General features: G+C 39.1%; 1 protein-coding gene across 1 annotated transcript in view; it reads right to left on the bottom strand.

Moving 5' to 3' along the window:
• DNAH9 (dynein axonemal heavy chain 9) overlaps nt 1-22039 on the bottom strand; it is a 321611-nt gene that overhangs the window by 230850 nt on the left and 68722 nt on the right. The window contains exons 18-24 of the mRNA XM_037492667.2: nt 21437-21659; nt 20661-20827; nt 12282-13152; nt 9253-9383; nt 8795-8921; nt 4527-4679; nt 2956-3081 (exon numbers count right to left, since the gene is read on the bottom strand). Coding sequence (XP_037348564.1) covers nt 2956-3081; nt 4527-4679; nt 8795-8921; nt 9253-9383; nt 12282-13152; nt 20661-20827; nt 21437-21659 — 1798 coding nt within the window. The remainder of the gene's footprint in view (nt 1-2955; nt 3082-4526; nt 4680-8794; nt 8922-9252; nt 9384-12281; nt 13153-20660; nt 20828-21436; nt 21660-22039) is intronic.

The following is a 22039-nucleotide window of genomic DNA, read 5'->3' as shown; positions in this document are numbered from 1 at the left end:
CAATATTGGTGACTTCTAGAAGTTGCCACACTGCTCATTCCATTTTTACTTCTTAAGGGTAACCTCTTTCTTGTGCTTGGGAGGATAATAATATGCTGAGTGAACATTTCAATGACACTCAATCTTTGCTCTTTTCTGGAACTTCTGAGTGTCTAGCAATCTAGTTTAGTGAGTCACTGCTGATCACGTGTGGCATATTTTCACTTACCCACAGTACCCTCATTTTTTTAATTTCTTAAAACGTCTAATGTGACATGCTTACTCTTGATGGCCAAGTTGAATATAGCACTATACCTCAATGTGGTCTATATGATTTGTGTTTTTCAGAGATTCCAAATAAATATTATTTTCTGTTTGCAGAGAAATATAATGTGGAAAAGGCATAATTTTGTTTATTCATGGTGGCTTCAAATACACTGCACTATATGATATCTGTTGCAAGCAGAAGGCAACAAAATTTCTTGCCTCAAATTTCTGATTTAGATAAAGTAGGATGGGAATGACTCCCATGTGAATAGAAAATCTTGTTGTAGTAAAATGTACCATTCCTTCACTCTTCCATTTTTGCCTATGGATTTACATATACTGGATTTTGTTAAAGAAATTCTTGCATTGTGATCTTGCTGGGATGGTTTAAATATGATAAGCCAACTGTTAAAACACAACAACAGAGCCTCCCCTGGTGGCGCAGCAGTTGAGTGCTAGGCTGCGAAGCTGTCCGCAGCCTCTGCAGCGCCAGTTCGATCCCCGGCTGCCGGCAAGGGTCCCACATGGTATGTAGACCTCTCCTGCCACTCCTGCTGCTCCCCACTCAGCAGTGTATTTCGTCAGTCTGTCTGTTCTGTTCCCTTCTCTGGCTCTGGTGAATTCTCTCACCCTCCCACACTTCTGACTGTACCCAGTGCTTGCATAAACAAACAAACAAACAAATAAATAAATCTTTAAAAAACAACAACACCACCACACAACTCTTGCATTGTGTAGTACTGGCTTATTTCCCTTCTTTTCTGATTGCCTGTCTACACTCACTATCAACATTTTCCCACCTTCTCATTTCTCACCCCCTGCAATGTGCCCTCTTTTCTGCTATATTGCCTCATAGTGTACATGGATTTCCCTCAGCCTCTTTATTTGACTTAATCTCTTAGAGGTGCATGACATTTTTGGCCACTCACCCTCTATCTATAGTTCATTTATTTATTTTTTGGTTCCCATGATTATCATCTCCCTATTTTCCTCCCATCTAAAAAGCTACAATTTCTCATTCTGCTTTACTGGCTCTTCCTCACTGACTCAGACTTTGAGTGATGCTCAACAGTTTGTTCTACATGCTCATCTCAGTCCACATATTTCCCAAGAGCAATATTATCTACTCCTAGGTTTGAATTACCACCAGTTTTCTACAGCTCCCAGTTATACCAACACTAGTATTATGCTATTAACAAAGGAACAGAGGAATGTACATTGCACCCTAAGTCATTTTTAAAAGATTATGGTTATTCTCCTTTCACTTATTACCTTCTATAAACCTTGCAAAAGAATATATATATCCTAGAATCAAGCTGGACTCCATAACATGGTCTGTAAGATCCAGGTTTCCCCTCCTGAATCCATTTGGTGTCTCTTGCTCCCTCTTTTCCTTACTCTTGCTTTCACCATACTCAGTTCCTCCAACACTTATATCTGCCTTGCTTCTGAACTTCTGTCCATGCTCTACACAATGCCTTGTAACTCCTTTCCTCAAACTTTGATTTATAGCCCCTATTTCAAATCTCAGCTTAAATATCAGACCCTCAGGGAGGTGATCCCCAAGCCCACTAACTACTTATGCTCCCAGAGCACCCTGAAGCTTCTTTATTATCACATGATTTCCATTTGTAAGTGACTGACTTCTTTTTTTTTTTGACAGCAATAATATCAACATTTATTACATGATTTCTGTATGGCATACACTATTGTAAGTGAAGTACATATATATGATCTATTTTATTTATTTATTTATTTTTTTCATTTTAGCACAATGTATGCATTTTCATTTTGGTTATATTCCCCATACAATTGCACTCCCCTTTATTTTGACCCTAATCCTTCCTCTCCCCGTCCCCCTACCCCCACCTTAGTATGTCTCTAGTTTATAGTTTCTTGTTGATTTTGATTTTTACTTTATATTAATTAGTCTTTTCCCTGGTCCCTTATTTAGGTTTTCTAAATTTCTGCTATGAGTGAGACTATCCGGTATTTTTCTTTTTCTTTCTGACTTATTTCGCTGAGCATGATCCCACTCCCTAGGAGTGGAATTGCTGGATCGTATGGAAGCTTTATGTTTAGTAGCTCAAGAAATCTCCACACAGCTCTCCATAGTGGTTGGACCAGTTTGCACTCCCACCAGCAGTGCAGGAGAGTTCCTTTTTCTCCACAACCTCGCCAACATTTGTTGTTGCTAGTTTTTTTTAATATGTGCCATTCTCACTGGTGTAAGGTGGTATCTCATTGTAGTTTTGATTTGCATTTCCCTGATTACAAGTGATGTTGAACATTTTTTCATGTGCCTGTTGGGCATTTGCATTTCCTCTTTGGAGAAGTTTCTGTAAGTGACTGACTTTTATACCAGTCTGTAAACTCAAACAGGATGGAATTACCTAGTTTTATTCCCTGTTGATGCCACTGTGTTCCATAAAAAGCATGATGGATATGAAGTGGGGTAGTTAGATAAGTTGAATTGTATACTTTTCCTCCCATTGTAGCAGGTGAGGGTAAAAATGGACAATTCTGGATTCTCCAAGGTAATGGTTGAAATAGATCATGCTGACTATTTCCCTGCTCCCTCATTCTGATTTTTGTCTGTGAAGCACATAGTGAGTCTGACATCTGACAGGAATTGAGGTTAGCATAGGACCCTGAGGAACAGAGACTAGTAGAGAATGGGAGCCCACAAAGTCCCAGTTAGGAGAATACCTGAGCTGGATAGTCAAAGAGCCACTGCTCCCTCGGTTTTTCTTCATAGGCAGTTACACCTTCTGTCATCTCATGCCTCACAGTGGCCTTCATGTGAGCAAGCACATGGTTCAACCACATTTCTACCTGCAAGTAGAGCTCTGTTAGTCACTGAATCCTGAAGAAGCCATGATCAATACTGCACGGTTTTCTCCTACTCAACCTGAGGGAGTGGACAGAATGGAAGCCAGACATGGTGCATAACCTCCAGTCTGCCTGAAGGCACAAAGAAATGCTCTTTTGTGTGTAACCAGGATGTTGGTAGGTGAGAACTAGACTTAATTACAACAGGTTAAGGTGTCCATTTGTAATATCCAAAACAGAGTAGGGGGTTAAGAAGTTGTAGGGGCTGCTATCTAGAGTTCATATGAGGAAGTCTTCATCTGGATTGTGTTTGCTGTAAATATTATATTAGTTCAGTGGATTCCCATGACCTGTCCACTTTGAGAATAAAACTGAGAATATCTGATTTTTTCCTGGTACTAGAAATATTTTGCAAGACATATGTGGATAAAGGTGGAACCCAGTAAAAAAATCTCCTCTCCAGGCCTTATTTGGGGCTATATTATAACTCCCAGGGACAATGCTTTGTTACATCATTTGGGATAACAAACAAAGAAGGCCTAGAATTTAGTGGTGATGGGCCTGCCCTGGTGGCGCAGTGGTTGAGCACTGGGCTGCAAAGTTGCCTGCAGCCTCTGCAGTGCTGGTTCCATCCCTGGCTACCGGCGAGAGTCCCACATGGCGCACAGACCTCTCCCGCCACGACGGGCTACTCCCCTCAGCAGTGTATTTCAGTCAATCTGCCTGTTCTGTTCCCTGTTCTGGCTCTGGTGAATCCTCTCACCCTCCCACGCTTCTGACTGTACCCAGTGCTTGTATAAATAAATAAATAAATAAATATTTTAAAAAAAGGATTTAGTGGTGATGCTAAAGGATGAGAAGGAGATTTAAGGAAAGAATCTTCCTGTGTTTTGTGTTTCTTGAATTGTACATGGGAGATTTGGAGGCAGTAGTTCTTAAAGCAGGGTAATGATTGACTCTCTAAGCAGTAGGGCGGTGGGAGGAAGTGACACTGAATTGTATTTCTACAGAGAAATGATATCTCAGGAAAGTGGAGAATTGCAGAGGGCATTTTCTCTCAGGGAAGGTGTCAGTGTTCCAGATTTCCCTGTAGGGTGCTTCAGGGATTATCATGTTAAAGTCTCCTGGTGCTGCTCATGATTTCAAAATCCCTTCCTTGTTGACTCAAAAAATTGTTTATGTGCATTTTATTCCCTTCTGCAGAGGTCTTTGGTTAAAGAAGAGATATGAATGTTGACATGTGTCCCTTTCAGAGAGAGAAGAGCAGGGATTAGTAGCTGCTGTAATATTGTTTCAATCAAATCAAGGGAAGTTGACAGTCCCAGGGCACAGACAACAGCTCTGGCCCAAGGTCAAGAAGGCCACCCTGGAGGCTGATGCTGACCATATATAAATGCAGACACTTGAGAGAAAAAAAAAGTGTAAGGAGGATAAAAGAATTTTATTACCTGTCCACTGCAGTCACAGGGCTCACTGAAGGCCACATACTCTTCTTCCTTGCTATACATGCCAAGACTTATCTTGGTTGGTTTCTCATGGACATCTATCTGGAATTGCATCTTGGCCATATTGTCAAAGAGTTTGGAAAGGTGGCGTTGAACCTATGAAGGAAATCATGCCCAAAGGATTAGAGATCATGTATAGGCAGTTACTTAGTATTGTTCAGAGACCTACCATGTGACAACCATTAGAGTTGAGAATATCAAAGATTTAGAAGAAAGTCTGTGGTTATGGGAAGACAGAGACCAACTGTATTGGATACAAAGGTCCAAAGTAATATAAAACTAGTGAGAATCACTAATCACTCTTGTGACTAGAATCACTCTTGTGACAATCTATTGAAGCCACACAAGTTTGATTAATTTCTGTTTGATCTTCTACAGATGGGAAGATTGGAGGGCAGAAATGACGGTTAACTAGTAAATTCTCTTCCTAAGAAAAACACCATTGTGCAGAAGTAGATAGGTAGTGGGTAGTCTGCAGAAAAATGTTAACTCATCTGAATGTGAAGGGTCAAAGGTAGTGGTGACAGTGATCTATGGAAGAAGTTGCCCAGTTGTTGGAAATGCTTTGGTGCAGCAGACCCATATCCAATTGATCCATAGGAAGGACAGGCATGCTTACACCAAGGAGAAAGTCTGGACATGCCAGGGCTTCTCTCAAGCATGGTGGTTCATATATAGTGGCCCTTTACAAAGATGCCCCAGGGAGTATCTCCAGGAAGGATGCTAGACAGAGCAACACTGTGGTCCTGAGGCAAGGGAAGTGTAGGTAGAAGTAGAAACAGTAAACAGAAAGCTTTCCTCCAGTAGAGCTTTTTGAAGTACAAGAGACTTCAGACTGTTGTATCCTGACTTGTAATCCTTACTTTACAACAACCAGTTCTCTGGTTTATCAGATGGAAGGAAAAATTCTAAGAGTAATTGGGTAAATTGTGAAAGTATTCAAGGAAACCCCACCTATGGTGATTTTGGAAGAAATATCTTAATGGGATGGACTTTTCTTTACCCAGAAACAAATAGTGAATTAAAAAATAAACCCTGGTGGTGCAGGGGTTAAAGACAGTGCTATCCAGCTACTGCCAGCCACTATAGCACGAGTTTGATCCCCAGCCAGCCAGGGAGCAACCCACATGGTACAGCGGACCTCTCCTGTCTCTCCCACTGCTCCCCTCAGCAGTGTATTTCAGTACATCTGCCTGTTCTGCTTCCTACTCTCTCTGGTGAATCCTCTCACCACCTGCACCTCTGGCCTACACCCCAGTTCTTGTGTGCATAAATAAATCTTTCAAAAAAAAAATCCAGCACAGGACTTGTGAAATTATCCTTCAACTTAAAAGAAGGAGAAAACAAGACTCTCTCTCTCTCTCCCCCACATATATATATGTGTATATATATACACATGTGTGCATATATACATATATATACATGTGTATATATATACATATACATATGTGTATATATATATATATATATATATGGTGTGTGTGCATGAGAAGCTTCAATAAAAGAAACAGAAGTAATTATGAATAACATTACCTTGTATTGTTTTTAATTAAATGGAATAAAAATAAACCATAAAATGTTGGGTGAAAGATAACTGGTAGAAGCAGAGAATCAAAAAAGCAAAGAGACCAACAAATGACACAGCACAGTTTGTAATGGTATTAGCCATACTAACATTAACACAAAATAAATATGGTGGAGACTCTTGAGAAACTATTGAAGAATGACAGAGAACTAGGTTAAGAGATAAAAATATGTAGGAATATGTTTGCATATATAAAAATATGTATGAATATATAAAGGCATAGTATATCACATAGAGAAAATAGAATCTTGACTTATGAAATATGATAAACCTGAAGGGAAAACACTCAGATAAATTGAATTGAAATACTATTGAAAAGCATGTTGAACCAAACCTTTTTAAAGATACTGAAAGCCCTGGTTTTCAAACAGGAAAAAAAAGTCATCATGTATTGAAAAAATTAACAAAATAAAACTAGTATCTAAATAAATACAAATTTTCTAAAAAATTAATTAAAATTTTATCTCTACAGAGATCCAGATAGAAAGCAATGAGACTACTTAGGAAGGTTAAAAAAACAACAACAACAACAACAAAAAAAAAAAAAAACAGGTAGGGCTTAGAGGACTTCTCTGTAACAACAAATAGCAGGGCAATGTCTACAGGGATTTGAGGGGAAGGTTGTCACCAATGAATTCCAAACATGACCATTCTATCAGTCATCTATGAAAACGAAAGACACAGATATAGAAGGAATTGGGACATTTCCCATTTCTCTCTGGGGCTAAGGGGAGAGGAAGAATTACTTAAACAACTTAATGACAAAGATAAAATCTATGCATGGATGTCATCTCTTGGCTCTGTTGGAAAGGCTCTCATCCATTGGTGGTGGTGTTATAAAGGCATAAATCCTATGGAGGGACTATGTCAATGTCTAACAAGACTACGTATGCTTTTACCCTTTGACCCAGTTATCTCCCTTCTGGCAGTATACAGGACGATAGAACTTTAATACCACACATTTCAAAGTGATTATAGGCATCCAATTACCAAACTATTAGAGATTAGTCCATGGAATATGAGATAGATGTGATATAATGAGGGACAGATCTTTGAATTGATAAGCAGTGGTTACTAGGTTTTACAACTAAGTAAAAAACTTAGTTATACAAACTTTAAGTAATACAAACTGCAAATAAGTTTATATAGCGCATGCTATGTTTTGTGTAAGAAACAGAAGTTAAACAATATATGTATACAAATGTAAATGTAAATCTACTTATTTTTGCAAAGTCAAAATAGGAAAGGTGAACCAGAAACTAATGCCATTGGTTGCTCACAGGGAGAAGAGAAAATAGGGGAAGGAATGACATTTCTCTGAGTCTACATATCTTTTTTGTATAGTTGGCTTTTAAAATTCTATATATTCAAGCAATCAAATAAAAAAGGTTGGAGAAAAGCACAAGCCTGAAAGCAAAGAGAAATAAATGAACCTAACTATACTTCAACTGAATAATAAAATCACACCAAAGGAGGAAAAGATCTCATTCAAGTAACTTCTGAATAAGTACTTTGACTCTATATCATCAGTCTGGAGGAAAATAAGGAAACTGCAAACAAATCTTGACCTCTTCTTAGGGTGAGAAGGGAGGAAAACTAAAGGACCATAGAGCATAGAGTAGAGACATCAGCCTTCCCTCCTATCACTCATTTTGAGATTTAGACTCTACAGATGGGAACAGATTGGAAAGGGGAAATGATGGTGAAGACCAGCACCATCAAATGCTAAATCCTTAAAATGCAAATTCTTTAGCCCCACTCAGAACTATAGACCCTGAAACTCTGAAATCTTAAATCTGAAAAATAACTGGGGTGGGTCTAGGAATCCATGTAATTCTGATACATCCATATGTTGAGAACTACAGTCTATTGATCCAAATACCAAGACTTATTTTATAGATGAAAGCTTGTCACAAAGAAGAGATATGCCCACGTCTATGTGGCTAATAAGTGGTTACAACAGAGCACCAAGCCTTGGACTCCTCATATGTGCTCTTTTTAAAAAAAAAATATTTATATATTTTTACCATCATTGTTCATGTCTAAACAATGTTTGCTTTCCCTCCCCCTCAGGTGTAGTCCCCATAGAATTTCCTTCACCAAGGCACCCGTGTACCCTCACCTCAGTCCCCTGTGCTCCCCCCTCCCTCCCTCTGATCCCTCTCCCTCCTCCTTCCCTGCAGGATGTCTCTGGTTTCTAATTGTCTGTAACAAAACATATGTGCTCTTTTCATGACACCACCTGATATCCAGTTAATAGCTTCCAATCTCACTTCCTCATGGAAATTGTAAGCATAATTTTTAACTGCTTTTTACTGGATCTCTCATTAGAATCAGATCAAAGGCATTCTCTGTAAAGGTGTACCCTTTCACCTCAAAGTTTCTCCAATTCTACCTCAGGGAGTAATGGTCACTGGTGGACAGGAGTGAATCCTGAGAAGCAGTAATGGTGGAAATGAAGGAAAGTATAGGGTGAGGCACGATGCTTGCTGATGGCAACGCTGAGCTGAAGCAGGCCCACTGTCAGCGAGAAGAGGCATAATGGGGACCTGAAACTCTCCTGCTGGGAACTCCTCAGTCTTTCTGGACATTTCTAAACTTTCCCCCTCCCCTCCTCCAAGCTTACCTGTTGTGGAACTGTGCCATTGGAAAGGATATCTAACAGATCAGAAGACGAGAGAAAGTAGAATCTGGGGAAGGCAAGCCTTTTGGTATCCAGGTACTCTGCCAGGGCCTTCTCACACAGGTGTAATCTGAAAGCACAGATAGTTTTGCAAGTAAGTTTGCCTGAACCCACAGGCACAGATGTATTACCTAAATGCAAACATGTGTCACATATGGAATATATATGGAAATCAGTGTAAGACATATATATGGCTATTTGCAGATATACAACTACACATATCCATCAGAATAAACACTCTTCTAACAAGATCCTTAATACTCAAACACACAGCAAGTCAAGGTACACACACCAGACACACATACTCAGGCAATTAAACAAAGATCTCCAACTCAGGGATGGGGTAGCAGGAGGAACTGTTGGCTTCTGTGTTACAAAGGGGACAGGAGGTAAATCATCACCTGCTCTGTATATCTTCCAGTTTTTCATAAAGACCTGATTTGTTGGTGGCTTCCACTACATTTGGAGTTTTCTGAACAGCATAAGCAAGCTCTTTGAAGTCAATGTCAATGCCTTCAAATCTTTTAGAATCCTGCAAATAAAAAGAGGGGGAAATTAACTACCACGCTTCTCAATTCCAAAAAAACTTCCCTCATGTAGCAAACCCGAAGCAGGTTGTCCTAGATTCCTAGGATGCCCAACCTGGAGATTAAATCCAAAAAAGGAAATACCTTTAACTTAAAACTGCAGTTCTAAAATATTTTAGTCTCAAAATCCCTGTATGTTTTAAAAATGATAAAGGAGTACAAAAGGCTTTAATATAGGTTGATAATATTCTATCTACTGATATATCATCTGTGTAGCAGCTAATGTTGAGAACTTTAAAAAACTTTGTTAATTCATTTTCAAAGTAATAATAATAATCACATTATGTTAACATATGAATGTTTTTATATAAAATAATTACATTTTCCAAAACAAAATAACAGGGAATTGCTTCACTTAAAAAAAAAAAAATCTTTGACGCCTGACTTAGAAGAGAGATTCTGCTCTGTTTCTGAATCTAATATATTGTGATATTACATGCCATGTACCTTCTTGAAAATGAGAATAAAAAAGGGAAACATATTTTAGTATTGTTATTAAAATAGTTTGAACTTGAGGATCCCCTGAGAAGGTCTCAGGGACCCTGTTGGGGTCACATGAGACCACCCTTTGGGAGCTGTTGTCATAAAACACGTAATTCTTAAAAGTGAAATTCATGTTTGCTCTGGACTCATGCAAAAGTTGATATAACCACAGTAAGTTTTTCCTCATCAAACGTACCCTATGTCAACATTAATTAGATGTCATCATTTCCCCCAAACATACACACAATCACAGTGCTGTTGAAACGATTAAGATAATAATACATGCACAGTGCTTTAGGTACCTGAGAAGAGCTTGTGGCATTATTACTACATAGCAACAATTATATGGAATTGTTACATGCACTGTTTTAAAATTTAATTCATCTTTTTAAGATTTATTTATTTATGCACACAAGAACTGGGGTACAGGCCAGACATGTGGGGGTGTGAGAGGATTCACCAGAGACAGAGTGGGGAGCAGAACAGGCAGACTGACTAAAATACACTGCTGAGGGGAGCAGCAGGCGAGTCAGGAGAAATCTGCTGCGCCATTTGAGAATCTCCCTGGCCGGGGATCAAACTCATGTTGCAGTGGCTGCGGATAGTTTCATAGGTTGCGTCTCAACCCCTTATGCCACCAGGAGGCCCTAATTCATTATTTTTGATTGAAGTTGCACTGCATTATAACATTAGATAGGTTTCAGGTGTGCAACATTGTATGTCAACGTCTCTATATGATATTAAAGTTCACGTGCGCTATTCTAATGAGCTCCTGAAGTAGTGTCAGTCTCAGTCTACACATGAGGAAACTGAGACACATAGAGGTTAAGTATCTTGTCCAAGTTCCAATGGTTGCAAATGACAGAGTTAAGAGTTTTCCAGCTAGTCTGATCTGGACCTGTGGGATCCCACCTCTATCCCAAGAAGATTGAAAAACAGGAAAGCAAGGTAAAGTAAATTTTGCTTTCTCAATGAGATATTATGCTCCAGTGAAAAATGAAGAAATATAAAGACTGTGAAAAATGAAGTGAAAAATGAAAAGTATAAATATTAGGCAAAAATGTTCGAATGAAAAGAGATGAATAGAAAATTGAAATCATACAGAGAGAAATGATGTAAAAATGTGCAGATATGTGAATAAAAGTTGAGAAGTATTCACAATGACTGAAGACTGTCACTAGTTAGAATGTAAGTTATAATAATGTTTCAGAATTGCCTGCTATATTGTTAGAACAGAGGAAAAACATATTTAAATTTTTCACATACAAACCGTAGGCATTGTTGAGAAGTTAACGATACTAATATGTTATAATATTTAATTGAAAGTTCTCAAATAGTCTTTAAATATTTTTATAAGTTCTTTAAAGTCTCTACAAAGGTCTCCATCTATGTGTTGGCTTCCTCTAATTAAACCTTTTCAATCATTAAACCTTTTTCAATTAAACCTTTTTCAATCATTAGCATTTGAGAAAAATAAAAAATGATTTATTCAGTTTGACTTAATTACAAAACTGTAACTATTTTTACTGTTTTTTTCCATTGCAAATATACAACTTCTAAACTGCATCATCACATTGAATATGCTTTTGTGGGATAGAAAGGTGGAAAAATAAAATATTTTGATGGAATGTGTTTTAACTTTTAAACAGGCCTGGACAACATGTGACAATTTAGAATCAAATTGGTTTGTAAACAAAGAATTTGCTGTGCTGAAAGGATACAGAGGAAGTCTGCAAAAAAAAAAAAGAAGAAGAAAAAATTTTAATGAATTAGAGCTCACTGACGGGGGGATATAAGTTAATAGCATGTTAATTAGGACAAATTAGAAGGGACAATCAACCACAGGGAAGGTAGTAATGAGAAAAACACATATTTCTGAGAAATTCATTGTTGAGTATTTAGCTGAAGACCAGTATTTAGCATTTTGGCACAGGTTAAAGGTTTACTGAAAGACTCAAGGGTGAGAAGGAATTTGAATTCACCTGGAAATAATGCCCACTTCCCATTGCTACCTGTATTGTAATTATCTATGGAGCAAACATGAACAGCTCATCCTAAATTGCAATAGCTAATGCTTTCAATCTCCCTGCCATGTACATTTATTTTTTAAACCAGTTTCTACTTTCTTTTTCCTACTCATCTAGGGAAAAACTGATTGGTGTGCATTTCACCTTTTCTCTTTTCTTTTACTTGACTTTTGGTGGCTTGTAAGGTCAACATTTGTTGGAGGTGCCCTTGAGTAGAGCCACAGCAGGCAGGCTGGGGGTGGAAATGGGTGGTGTCTAGAGAATACAAGGAGTGGGTGGTTATCCCTTGGCTCAGATAGGAAAAGGGGCAAACAGGATTTCCTTAGCAAGTACCTGGGGTAGTTGAGCCCGGATATCTTCAGATCCAATAAATATACTTTCCAGATGAGACCATGTGCGCTGTACATCAAACCAGATAGAGATGACAGCATCAGCAGTGGACAGCTTCTTCTGCCAGCCCGACACTTCCTCCAGGAAGAAAGCAATGTACTTAGACATCATCAGATTCTGCAGTTGGACTTGGTTATCCTCCAGAACCTCAATGAGGTCCTCATCAGACTGCAGTAGGGGGACATTAGTCCGCGGGTGGGGATCATACTGGAATTCCATGCCAGCCCAGGTGTTCTGCAGCTCATTCAAGGTCTTCTCCATACCCATCTCTTTCACAGCTTTGTCCACAATGCCCCGGACCTCGTCCTCAAAGTGGTGCAGCTGGAGCTGCAGGAGGTGCGCCAGGGTGGTGCCCTCGTCCATAGTGAAGCTCACGCCTGTGGCCTGCATCAGCTGCCTCCAATGCCGCTCCCGGATGGCCGGATTCTGGAGCTCAGCCACTGCCCTCAGGGAAGTCAGGGTGTTCAATACAGTGCTCTCCAGGCCTGTGAATGCATCCCAGGCCCTGACCTCCTTGTCGAGGTTCCGGATGTGCCTGGCAAACCGTTTGCATTCCAAATCCATAGTTTCCACATTGATATCCCTCCACGTGGTGCTCTCCCAGGCATGGATACTGGAGGTCACCATGCCAATTGTGTCCCATAGCTCCTTCAGCTGGCAGACCTCCTTCCTACACTGCCTCAGTTGCTTGTAGTCAGGAACATTGACCTCAAATAAGCCAGCGGACTCGGAAATGGAGGCCATGGTAGATTCCATCTGCTGGATCTCAAGGTGTCTGGCATCCAGCATTAGATGAGGGTCAATGCTATCAAACCTACAAAACACAATGCAGTCCCTTTGTAAATACAGCTTACAAAGGCCTATTTCTTAGGACATTCAAAATAACTCCAGTTCAAATCTTTTCACATGCTTAGTATTCCAGCAAAGAACAGTGACTTTCAACAAAGCTTGGGGAGAAAAAGATACAGGATAAGTTGGAGTGGGGTGAATATAATTGCTTGCAGGAGGGGAAATTTAAGAGGAATACTTTCCTTGGATAGTTTCTTCACATCTAAGAAGGTAAAATACTTGCATCTTCCACCTCCCTCAACCCCATTCAGGTACAGAGGGGAAAACCCCTTTGTTCATGCCTCCTTTAGATTATGCTTCCATTTGATGTTTCTAGATCATTTGAGAAAAATGCATTGCCATGTTGCTGCAAATTTTGTAAATCCAAAGCTCCTAACAGGAGCAACCAGGGGTAGGTAGTCTAAGGAAGGAGCTGGCACTTAGATCCAACTCTGACCCAATCTGACATTTTTCACTTTAGGGCAGTTGCTCTCTGGACTGAATGCGAGAATTTCCTAAGAGTTTCAAATGATCTCTATGCCCAGTCTGCTCCTGAGTCCAATTAAATCAGAATTACTGAGTTAGGACTGAAGAACTGCATTTTTTTTCAAACTTCCTGGGTCGTATCAATGTGGCAGGTTGATGTCCTTGACTGTGAGGAAGCTCACACTAATGACTGGCATTAGCTTCAGGTAACAGTACCTCCAAGTTTGAGGACCACTGACAAGGGCTTTGAAAACTAAAAGCAACACCCTTACCAAATTCTTTATCATTTTCTTCTCCCCAATGCTTATGGCTTACATCCACTGCTCCTGATCCTCCCCAATGTAACCCACTTGACAGCGTTCCACCACCTGACTTCTCCTGACACAGCCTTTCCTCCGATGTAAGGTCTCTCTATGCAAAGGATCCCACATGGGAAGATAACATTTCTTTGATCAGTAGCACCCTTAACCCAAGTGTTCAAGGAGCTTCCCATTTTCCTCCCATCGCCTCCCTTTAGGCTTTCTCCTCCTGACCACTCTCAGATTTTCTTATTTCTGTGTGCTTGGAGGGCTTGATATTGGAGGTACCATGACTTTAGGGTGAATATATGTTTCTTGAAAGTCAGAACAAGGCATCACAGGATTCATTATCAATCAAGGGGAAAGGTGAGAGGAAATGAGTGACATGAGTATTGGCCCTTTCCTTCAGACTAGTGCTCATGTGCATGTTGGTTGGTAGGGCATAGAGGGGAGGTATGGAGGGAAGGTATAAATGCTTATTCGCTCAGTTGTCATTAGGAATATTTGACTTGATAGGTGGAAAGTAACTGTAATTAAAGTCATTTACCTGAACTGCTTGCCACTTAAGCCTAATTACCAGGCAACACAATAACAGTTATGCGTGCTATTAAATTAGTGTCAGATTAACTTTGATGCTTGCTATGTTTGATTCCCACTCGTTCCATCTAAATGTTTTTGGCTTATGTGCTCTCGCTGCGAATTTACATCTTAAGTTAATGAGAGTAAACATCGTTGCATGTCTTCACTATACTCTAGTTCTCGAGTGTTTCAGAATGGACCGTGATATTGGAATTCTCAGAGTTCAAAAAGGCCCTTTGTCTGTATATATAAAGAGCTTTTCCCCCACATGAGTACAGTGGAAAAAGAACTAGAAGGAAAGAAATGTAACATCTGTTTAGCAAGGGGTCCAGCAAGAAAGATTGCCAACCATGAATGGTCTTCCTGCTTACTCTTCATTTCCGAAGACTAATCGTTGGAGTATGTAGGTTCTCCTTTTTATCTGAACTAGAGTGAACTTGAAAAGTAAACATAGTGTCTTGATGATAGCAAAAGATCTATAAAATTCAGACAAATTCTAAAAATCCACATTCTCTTTGCATTATTATGGAGTATAATTCAGGAATAATTGAGTAGGTCAGATGAGCTATAGAATGTTTGGGGGATGTGCACAGAGGATAATAAATGATTCTAACTATTCTTTCCTTAGCACATATGAACATCCTTAAATCAATATGATTTCTTCAAATATTTGTAAAAGGTTATCATTTATTAAACCTACTCCAAACTTTACCCTGTGGCATAATTTTTGTTTATAGTTTATAGTTCAATTTGTTGACAGTAATTACCTATAGTTGAGCACACATCAGAGTTAATTGGGCTGAAGTGGTGAAAGGAACCTCTAGACATGAGGACAGGTAACCCTCTTCTCATTTAAAATCTCTAGTACAAATTGTCAGAATATTCATAGATCTGATTTATGTGCCTAATAAACTTGAAGCAGTTCTCAAAACCTTGTGGGAACAATACAGTATAAGAACAAGAAAGTAATAGGAGGGAAAGGGGTGTAGTAAGTCTCTGAAATTGAAATAGAAATGCAAAAGTATTTTAATCTAAAAGAGAAATTCCTGGAAAGTCTGGATGAATAAAACCATAATTAAGAGAAGTAGAAATGCAGTCCACATATATATGATCTTGGAAAAGTAATTGCTTCAGGCATGACCCAGACATGAGCAAAGAAAAAGAGAGAGGGGAAGATTGATTAAATTGATTCTTAGGAAACTAGCCACCAATGTTAACCTCAGTACCAGGGCTGTCTGTGTAATGAATAATGACAAACCTCCACTTGATACAACACAGGTATCATAAAAGTTAATATAGCCACTGGAACTTGTGATCCTTAGGTCTTTCCAATTTTTGTGATTCCCATTTCAGTCATCAGTGACACAGGACCACCTTCATCTACTTGATCAAAACAGAAAATTATTCTAGAATCTCCTCTCCCCTTATTTCCCATATTCAATCTTTCTTATTCTCCCTCCCAAGTCTGTCTCAGATCCATTTTCCTCTCTCCATTCTCATGGCCACTGCTTTAGTTCAGTCCTACAGCTTTTCACCTGAGCTCTCGTAATCACTGTTCCCTGGAAAACCTGGTCTTGAGGCTGTCTCACAACACTGTGTTCTCTGCAGCCACAAGAGAATGGTATTGACATTATGTAGTTCTCATGTTTAACCTCCGTGGCTGATCATGGTCAAAACCTGGTCACATGGACCTCTTCATTCTCATCTCCACTTCCAGCACCCCAACCATATACCCATGCTTTTCTCCAGGTGTTTATCCCATTTCCATCCTTCTGCAACTTTGCACGCTCTGCTTCCTCTGCCTAGAATATCTTCACTTCATTTTTTCCTCAAATGTCTTATTCTTATTTTCCCATTGTCATCTTCTACAGAGGGTGCAAACTATCTTCTCAGTGGGCATTAAAGTTAATGCCCAATGCACAGGTATTATCACTCATCTTTGAAAGTGTATCCAAGGCTCTAAGTTCTTGAGTCCCGGAATGTATTTTATTTTAAAATCCTAGAACATCTCATTTTTAAAATTGAAATAGTAATGAAAAAATAGAATCTCTAATTCTGCTGCTGAGACCACAACTTCTTCTATGCCATGGATGCCTGAATCATGAATGAGTCAGATTAGCTTAAGAACAGGGTCATGTTGAACTAATGATACATCTTAGGATAGTGGTATGTCTCTGGGAGATTTAATGACTAATACAACTCTCTTCTCCAGCAATTGAAGCTACAACAGATACTGTGTAAGAAAGAATGGCTTTTATGTCTGCTGCATTGGGATATTGTGGAACCCTTGCCTTCTCTAGTTGTCATGTAGATAGCACCCGATAGGGTGTCTTCCAGAAGGCTCTTTCAACTTTTCATAGAATCTTGTTGTCAATGGTTCAAAACCATTAATGATTTTCTCGCATCTTGAGCTCATAGTGATTAACTGTTTTGGCCGAGAAACCTCTGGATTACCTTCATCTTGATGTGGCTAAGGTTGTATATAGTGGCATCATTCCTTAAGTCAGAAAGACTGTACTTAAGGTGAGGAAGACTATTTTCAAGGTCAAAAAGACCAAACAAGATAATGCTACTAGAAATTTAGAACATTCCTTTTATTCAAGGGGAGAATTAATCTGTAATTTTAAGAATTGTGGAAAGTCCTTGAGTCTAAATATGATGATTTAGCCAATTACTGAGAAGTGTGAGAGCTCAGCTAGGAATGTGCTGATATGGCTTAAAGTTAAGAACTGCAGGAGGATGTAAAACTTGACCAGGACATGAAGAAAGAACCTTAACCCAAGCAACTTGACTTTACCCTGCACCTGTCAGACTTCAAGAGCTTAAGTGCTTAATGACTGCACACAAATGCTGCTCACTTTCTTTTCCTTCCTTAAAGACAAGATCAATGTGAGCTTAACCTATAGTCTAATCAGGAACAGAAATTCACATTCACAGAGTATTGTAGCAGGGTCAACATTTTATAACTGCATATTATCTAAAAGTGATGGACCCAGAATTAAACTCATTTGCCACATACAGCACCTAAATTTTTTAAACGCACACTACACTGAGAAACAAAACAAAACACATGAGTTCACTCCCACTAAAATTCCTTCAGCAATAAATCCACAATCCAGTTCCAGTTTTGATAGTTTTCTTGACAAGGAGAGAAATACATCAAAATTGCTGCAATGCTTGGTTTTCTACACTGCTGTGAGCAGTTCTTTTCATATTCCTTGTAGAGATTCATCTGCATGTCAAATTAACAGATGTGAATTTAGAAAACCCAGCTAAGAGTAGCGATATCTTCACAGCCTACAGATACAAGTACTAAGAAAGAAAAGAGCAAAGCAGCTATGAAATTAAAAAACAACAACAGCTGATCAATGCACACAAGTGGTGTAACTATGAAGAAGGGTTATCAGATTTCCAATAAATAGACATACAAAAACACATCAGCCAATGAGTATTATTGTTTACTTTCATGCAGTCTCAGTAGTCTGTTTGGGAATATATTTCACGGAATATTTTTGAAATTTTAAGAGATAGCTGATGCAAAGATATTAGTATCATTATCTTTATGTCTGCTGCCATTGCTGGGTTGTTATTAACATTAAGCCATATTACCCAGTTTGATAGCCCACATCTTTTACCAGCTTTGGCTCTGCATGATCAGTCTTGAATTTCAATCATCCAATTGCATGCCTAAGAAAAAGTCAATAGAATGTATTTAGACTCTGAAAGAATTGGTAGGAAAGGAATTTCAGTAGTGTTTTAAGAAATAGATGTTTCTTTGAAGCAAGGGTGTAGCCATAGGCAATAATTCTAAAGAGATAAAGACTCATTTGGAGTTATATGCCCTGGAATGATTATTTAAAAGGAACCAGTTACCTCATCTCAGGGCAGCAGTCAAACTTAGCTGCACACTGGAATCACCTGGGAGTTTTATAACATACAAATGCTCAGGTATCAACCCCAGAGAGTCTGATTTAACGGGGCTATGGGACTGACTAGACATTAGAAGTTTTAAATACTCCCAAAGTGATCCTCAAGTGCAGCCAGAATGGTGGCACACTGCTTTAGAGTCATATGATATATATATATATATATATATATATATACACACACACACACACATACACTATGTGTATTGATATTTATATATACATATACATACATAGTTTACATTTCTGTCCTTCCTTGCCTCTTAACATTTTCATCTTTTTTTAAAAAGATATATTTTATTTATTTATGCATACAGGAGCTGGGGTATAGACCAGAAGTGCAGCTGGAGCGGGTAAGAGGATTCAGCAGAGACATAGTGGGGAAGAATAAGTGGATCTACTGAAATACACTGCTAAGGGGAGCAGTGGGTGAGACAGGAGAGGTCTGCTACACCATGTGGGTTAGCTACCTGGCCGGGGATTGAACTTGTGTTGAAGTGGCTGCTGATATCTTGACAGTGCTGAGACTTAACCCCTTGCACCACCAGGAAGGCCCTTAACATTCTTATCTTGTTCTCTCTAGCCCCAAGTACAATGTTTGGGAAATAACAGCTATGTAATAAATGATTGACAAATGAATAATAGTAATAGGTAGACCTGCATTGTATGTCACCTTGAGTGACCAATAATCCCAGTTTGCCCAAAACAGAGGGACTTTCCTGGATTTGGGACTTGTAATGCTGACAAACCAAAATAGTTCCAGGAAAACCAAAATGGTTGGTCACTCTAGTGTCAGATACTAAATACTTACAAATGTTATTTTTAAATCCTATCAACAAACTTTTGCAATGGATACTATTATCAGCCCTATTTTAGAGATGAGAAAATTGAAGCACAGAGATATTGAGTAGCTTCCCTTTCATAGACAAAAATTGTAGACCTGAGATTAGGCTTTAGGCAGCCTGAATCCCAAGTCCATGTACTTAATCATTATGTTAAATATATTTCCTTTCAATGAAGCTGTGAGTTTTTTTTTTTTTTGTTCATTGCTTTAATGAATATCTCCAATGTAATATTTCTGTGGATAACTTTTAAACGGGAAAGATTTCCTCAATCCTTATGTAGGACATTTTCCAGTTGAAGACCTCCAAATTTATCTCTCCAAAACTATATAAGTGACCTAGTGAGAAGCTCAGGTAGGGAGACAGAAAGCAAGTCCTAGAACTGGAATGAGGGGAGAGTGCCCATTTCAGCAGCACATCAGCAGACACAGGACCAATCAGAACCAACTGTTTTCCTGGTTGGAGTCTCCAATGCTGAGCAGTGAACCAGGATGAGAGTGCTGGTAGAATTCCCCATCAAGGGAGGTAGCCCGTGATAAAGGAACCCACACATGTGGGCACACATGAATGGTATTCTTCAGTCTATAGTTGCTTTGTTTCCATAAAGACCCTTAATAATAAGTAGGGAGGTATCAGAGCATTACTAAGCAAAGAAAGCACCTTTGCAGTAAAGCCCCCACTCAAATGCCTTCTTTATGTTGCTAAAACACCTTCCAAACTTATTTTAAATTCCATCAACAATTTTTTTAAAGATTTATTTATTTATACAAGAACCGGGGTACAGGGCAGATGCGCAGGAAGGTGGGAGATTCACCAGAGACAGTGTGAGGAACAGAACAGGCAGACTGACGGAAATACAGTGCTGAGGGAAGCAGGGTCCAAAAGAGGAGAGATCTGCCATGCCATGTGGGATTCTCACTGGCCAGTTGGGATTGAACCTGCGCTGCAGAGGCTGCGGACAGCTTCACAGTATGGCGCTCAACTGCCTGCGCCAACAGGGAGGGCCCATCAATATTTTTTTTTAAGCCAAAAAGATTCTGGGAGAATTTTGAATACTAGTAGTTTAATAAATGCTTAGTAATTTTATCACCTATAATCCCTTTATAGACCTGGAGACATAGAAACTTCTAGACTTGTTTCTAAGGCAGGGTGTTTGTATAATATTTGGTTACCAATACTCATCATCTCATCCTGATAAGACAGCCCACACTAGTACCACATTCTAACCATTAGTAGGGAAGAGTATTGTCTTGTCTCCATCTGCTGAAAGAATAGACAAACTCAATGGATAGATCATCATCAGTAACTCAAAGATTGCCATGTTTAAAGGAAAGGAAGCAGAAGTGGTGACTGGGTCCATACCTGAAGGGAGCCTCTTTGTGGAATCGCTCCCAGAACTGTTGCTGTTCAGTATCAAAGGCTGTGCACCTCTGGCGGAGGATGGTAACTTCATTTGCCTGCAGTGGGGCCACCTGCTGCCTCACGGTTATGGCCATCTTTTTTATGTTGTTCCATTTTTCAGGCAGCTCCTGCAAAGAAGACCTCCAAGTGATGAGACGCATATTGTGCTCCCCTTCCCCACAGTCACCTGGACATACCCAGGTGTCTTCATCTCCATACACTGTCATGCTATGAGTGGTGGTATCCTTTGCCAATTCTCTACAACACGCTTTCCTTGACTTATCTCCCTGCTCACCCCTTCTCCCAACTATCACATACTGACTCAACACAACCCTTTATTATCCTCAGTCTCTAGGTTGGTAACATTACTCTTTATTTTCCAAGAGTGCCTGGTTATTTCTTTTATATCACACATTTCCTCATAGACCATTTTGATATTCTTCAGTCCTGATTATTTTCTCTCAAAAAAGTAGACTCCTTTTAATTTTGCTTGAAAAAAATCTAAACATTTAATCCATATCAGTTCTCCCATATTATCTCCAGTATTATCTTGTCTTGTATTTATTGAGTTTCCAGAATGTGGTGGATATTATTAAATACAACACATACAGTACTAAAACATGGGCCTGGGCCATCACCACATTCTGTTTTTCAATTACTTCAATCCACTTAACTCCACTCTGAAATCTGAAAACATTCTATTTCTTTTATAAAGAAAACACAAACTTTGTACTGACCTCCAGCTGCTTAAACACTGTTTCTGGTAATTCTTGTTCATAGGTCTTCAGCAATTCAATAGTTTGCTTTAAAGGCTCAAACATCTCATCAGTGCTGCTCTGTCGCTCTTTAAGAGCCATAAGGTGTCCCATGATCTCAACCAATCCTTTGAAATCTCCTTTTTCAACTTTCTTGAGCAAACCGCTCTCACTATTTTTTATACACACTTCAAGGTCAGCCAAGCTAAGCAAAACAAACACAATGTGAGGAACCACTCTCTTTCTACTCCTCAAGAAGAACATTTATTTAATTACCCAACAATAAAAGCTGCTACGAGTTTTCCCCACTATCTAGAAGTAGAGCACTCCTATGAAATCTTCCTAAAGGGCATAAACTCAGGAAGCAATTACCATTAATTTACATGCAAAAAATATTCATGTATTCTCAGACCCAAGAAATAACCTATCATATGATATCAAGTAACAGATAAAACCAAAAGTAGCACTAACATCTAGTGCAAACAAGAATGCTAGAAAAAACACAGCCTATATAGAAAGTAGTTCCAGGGAAAGGGTTTGGCAGTGCCATGAGAATATATGCTGTCTCTAGAATGGCTGCTGCAA

This window comes from Talpa occidentalis, unplaced genomic scaffold (genome assembly GCF_014898055.3).
Source record: "Talpa occidentalis isolate TD23 unplaced genomic scaffold, MPIMG_talOcc4v2.1 talOcc4.7, whole genome shotgun sequence".
Lineage (NCBI taxonomy): Eukaryota > Metazoa > Chordata > Mammalia > Eulipotyphla > Talpidae > Talpa > Talpa occidentalis.
This window is presented reverse-complemented; position numbering and strand designations above follow the sequence as displayed.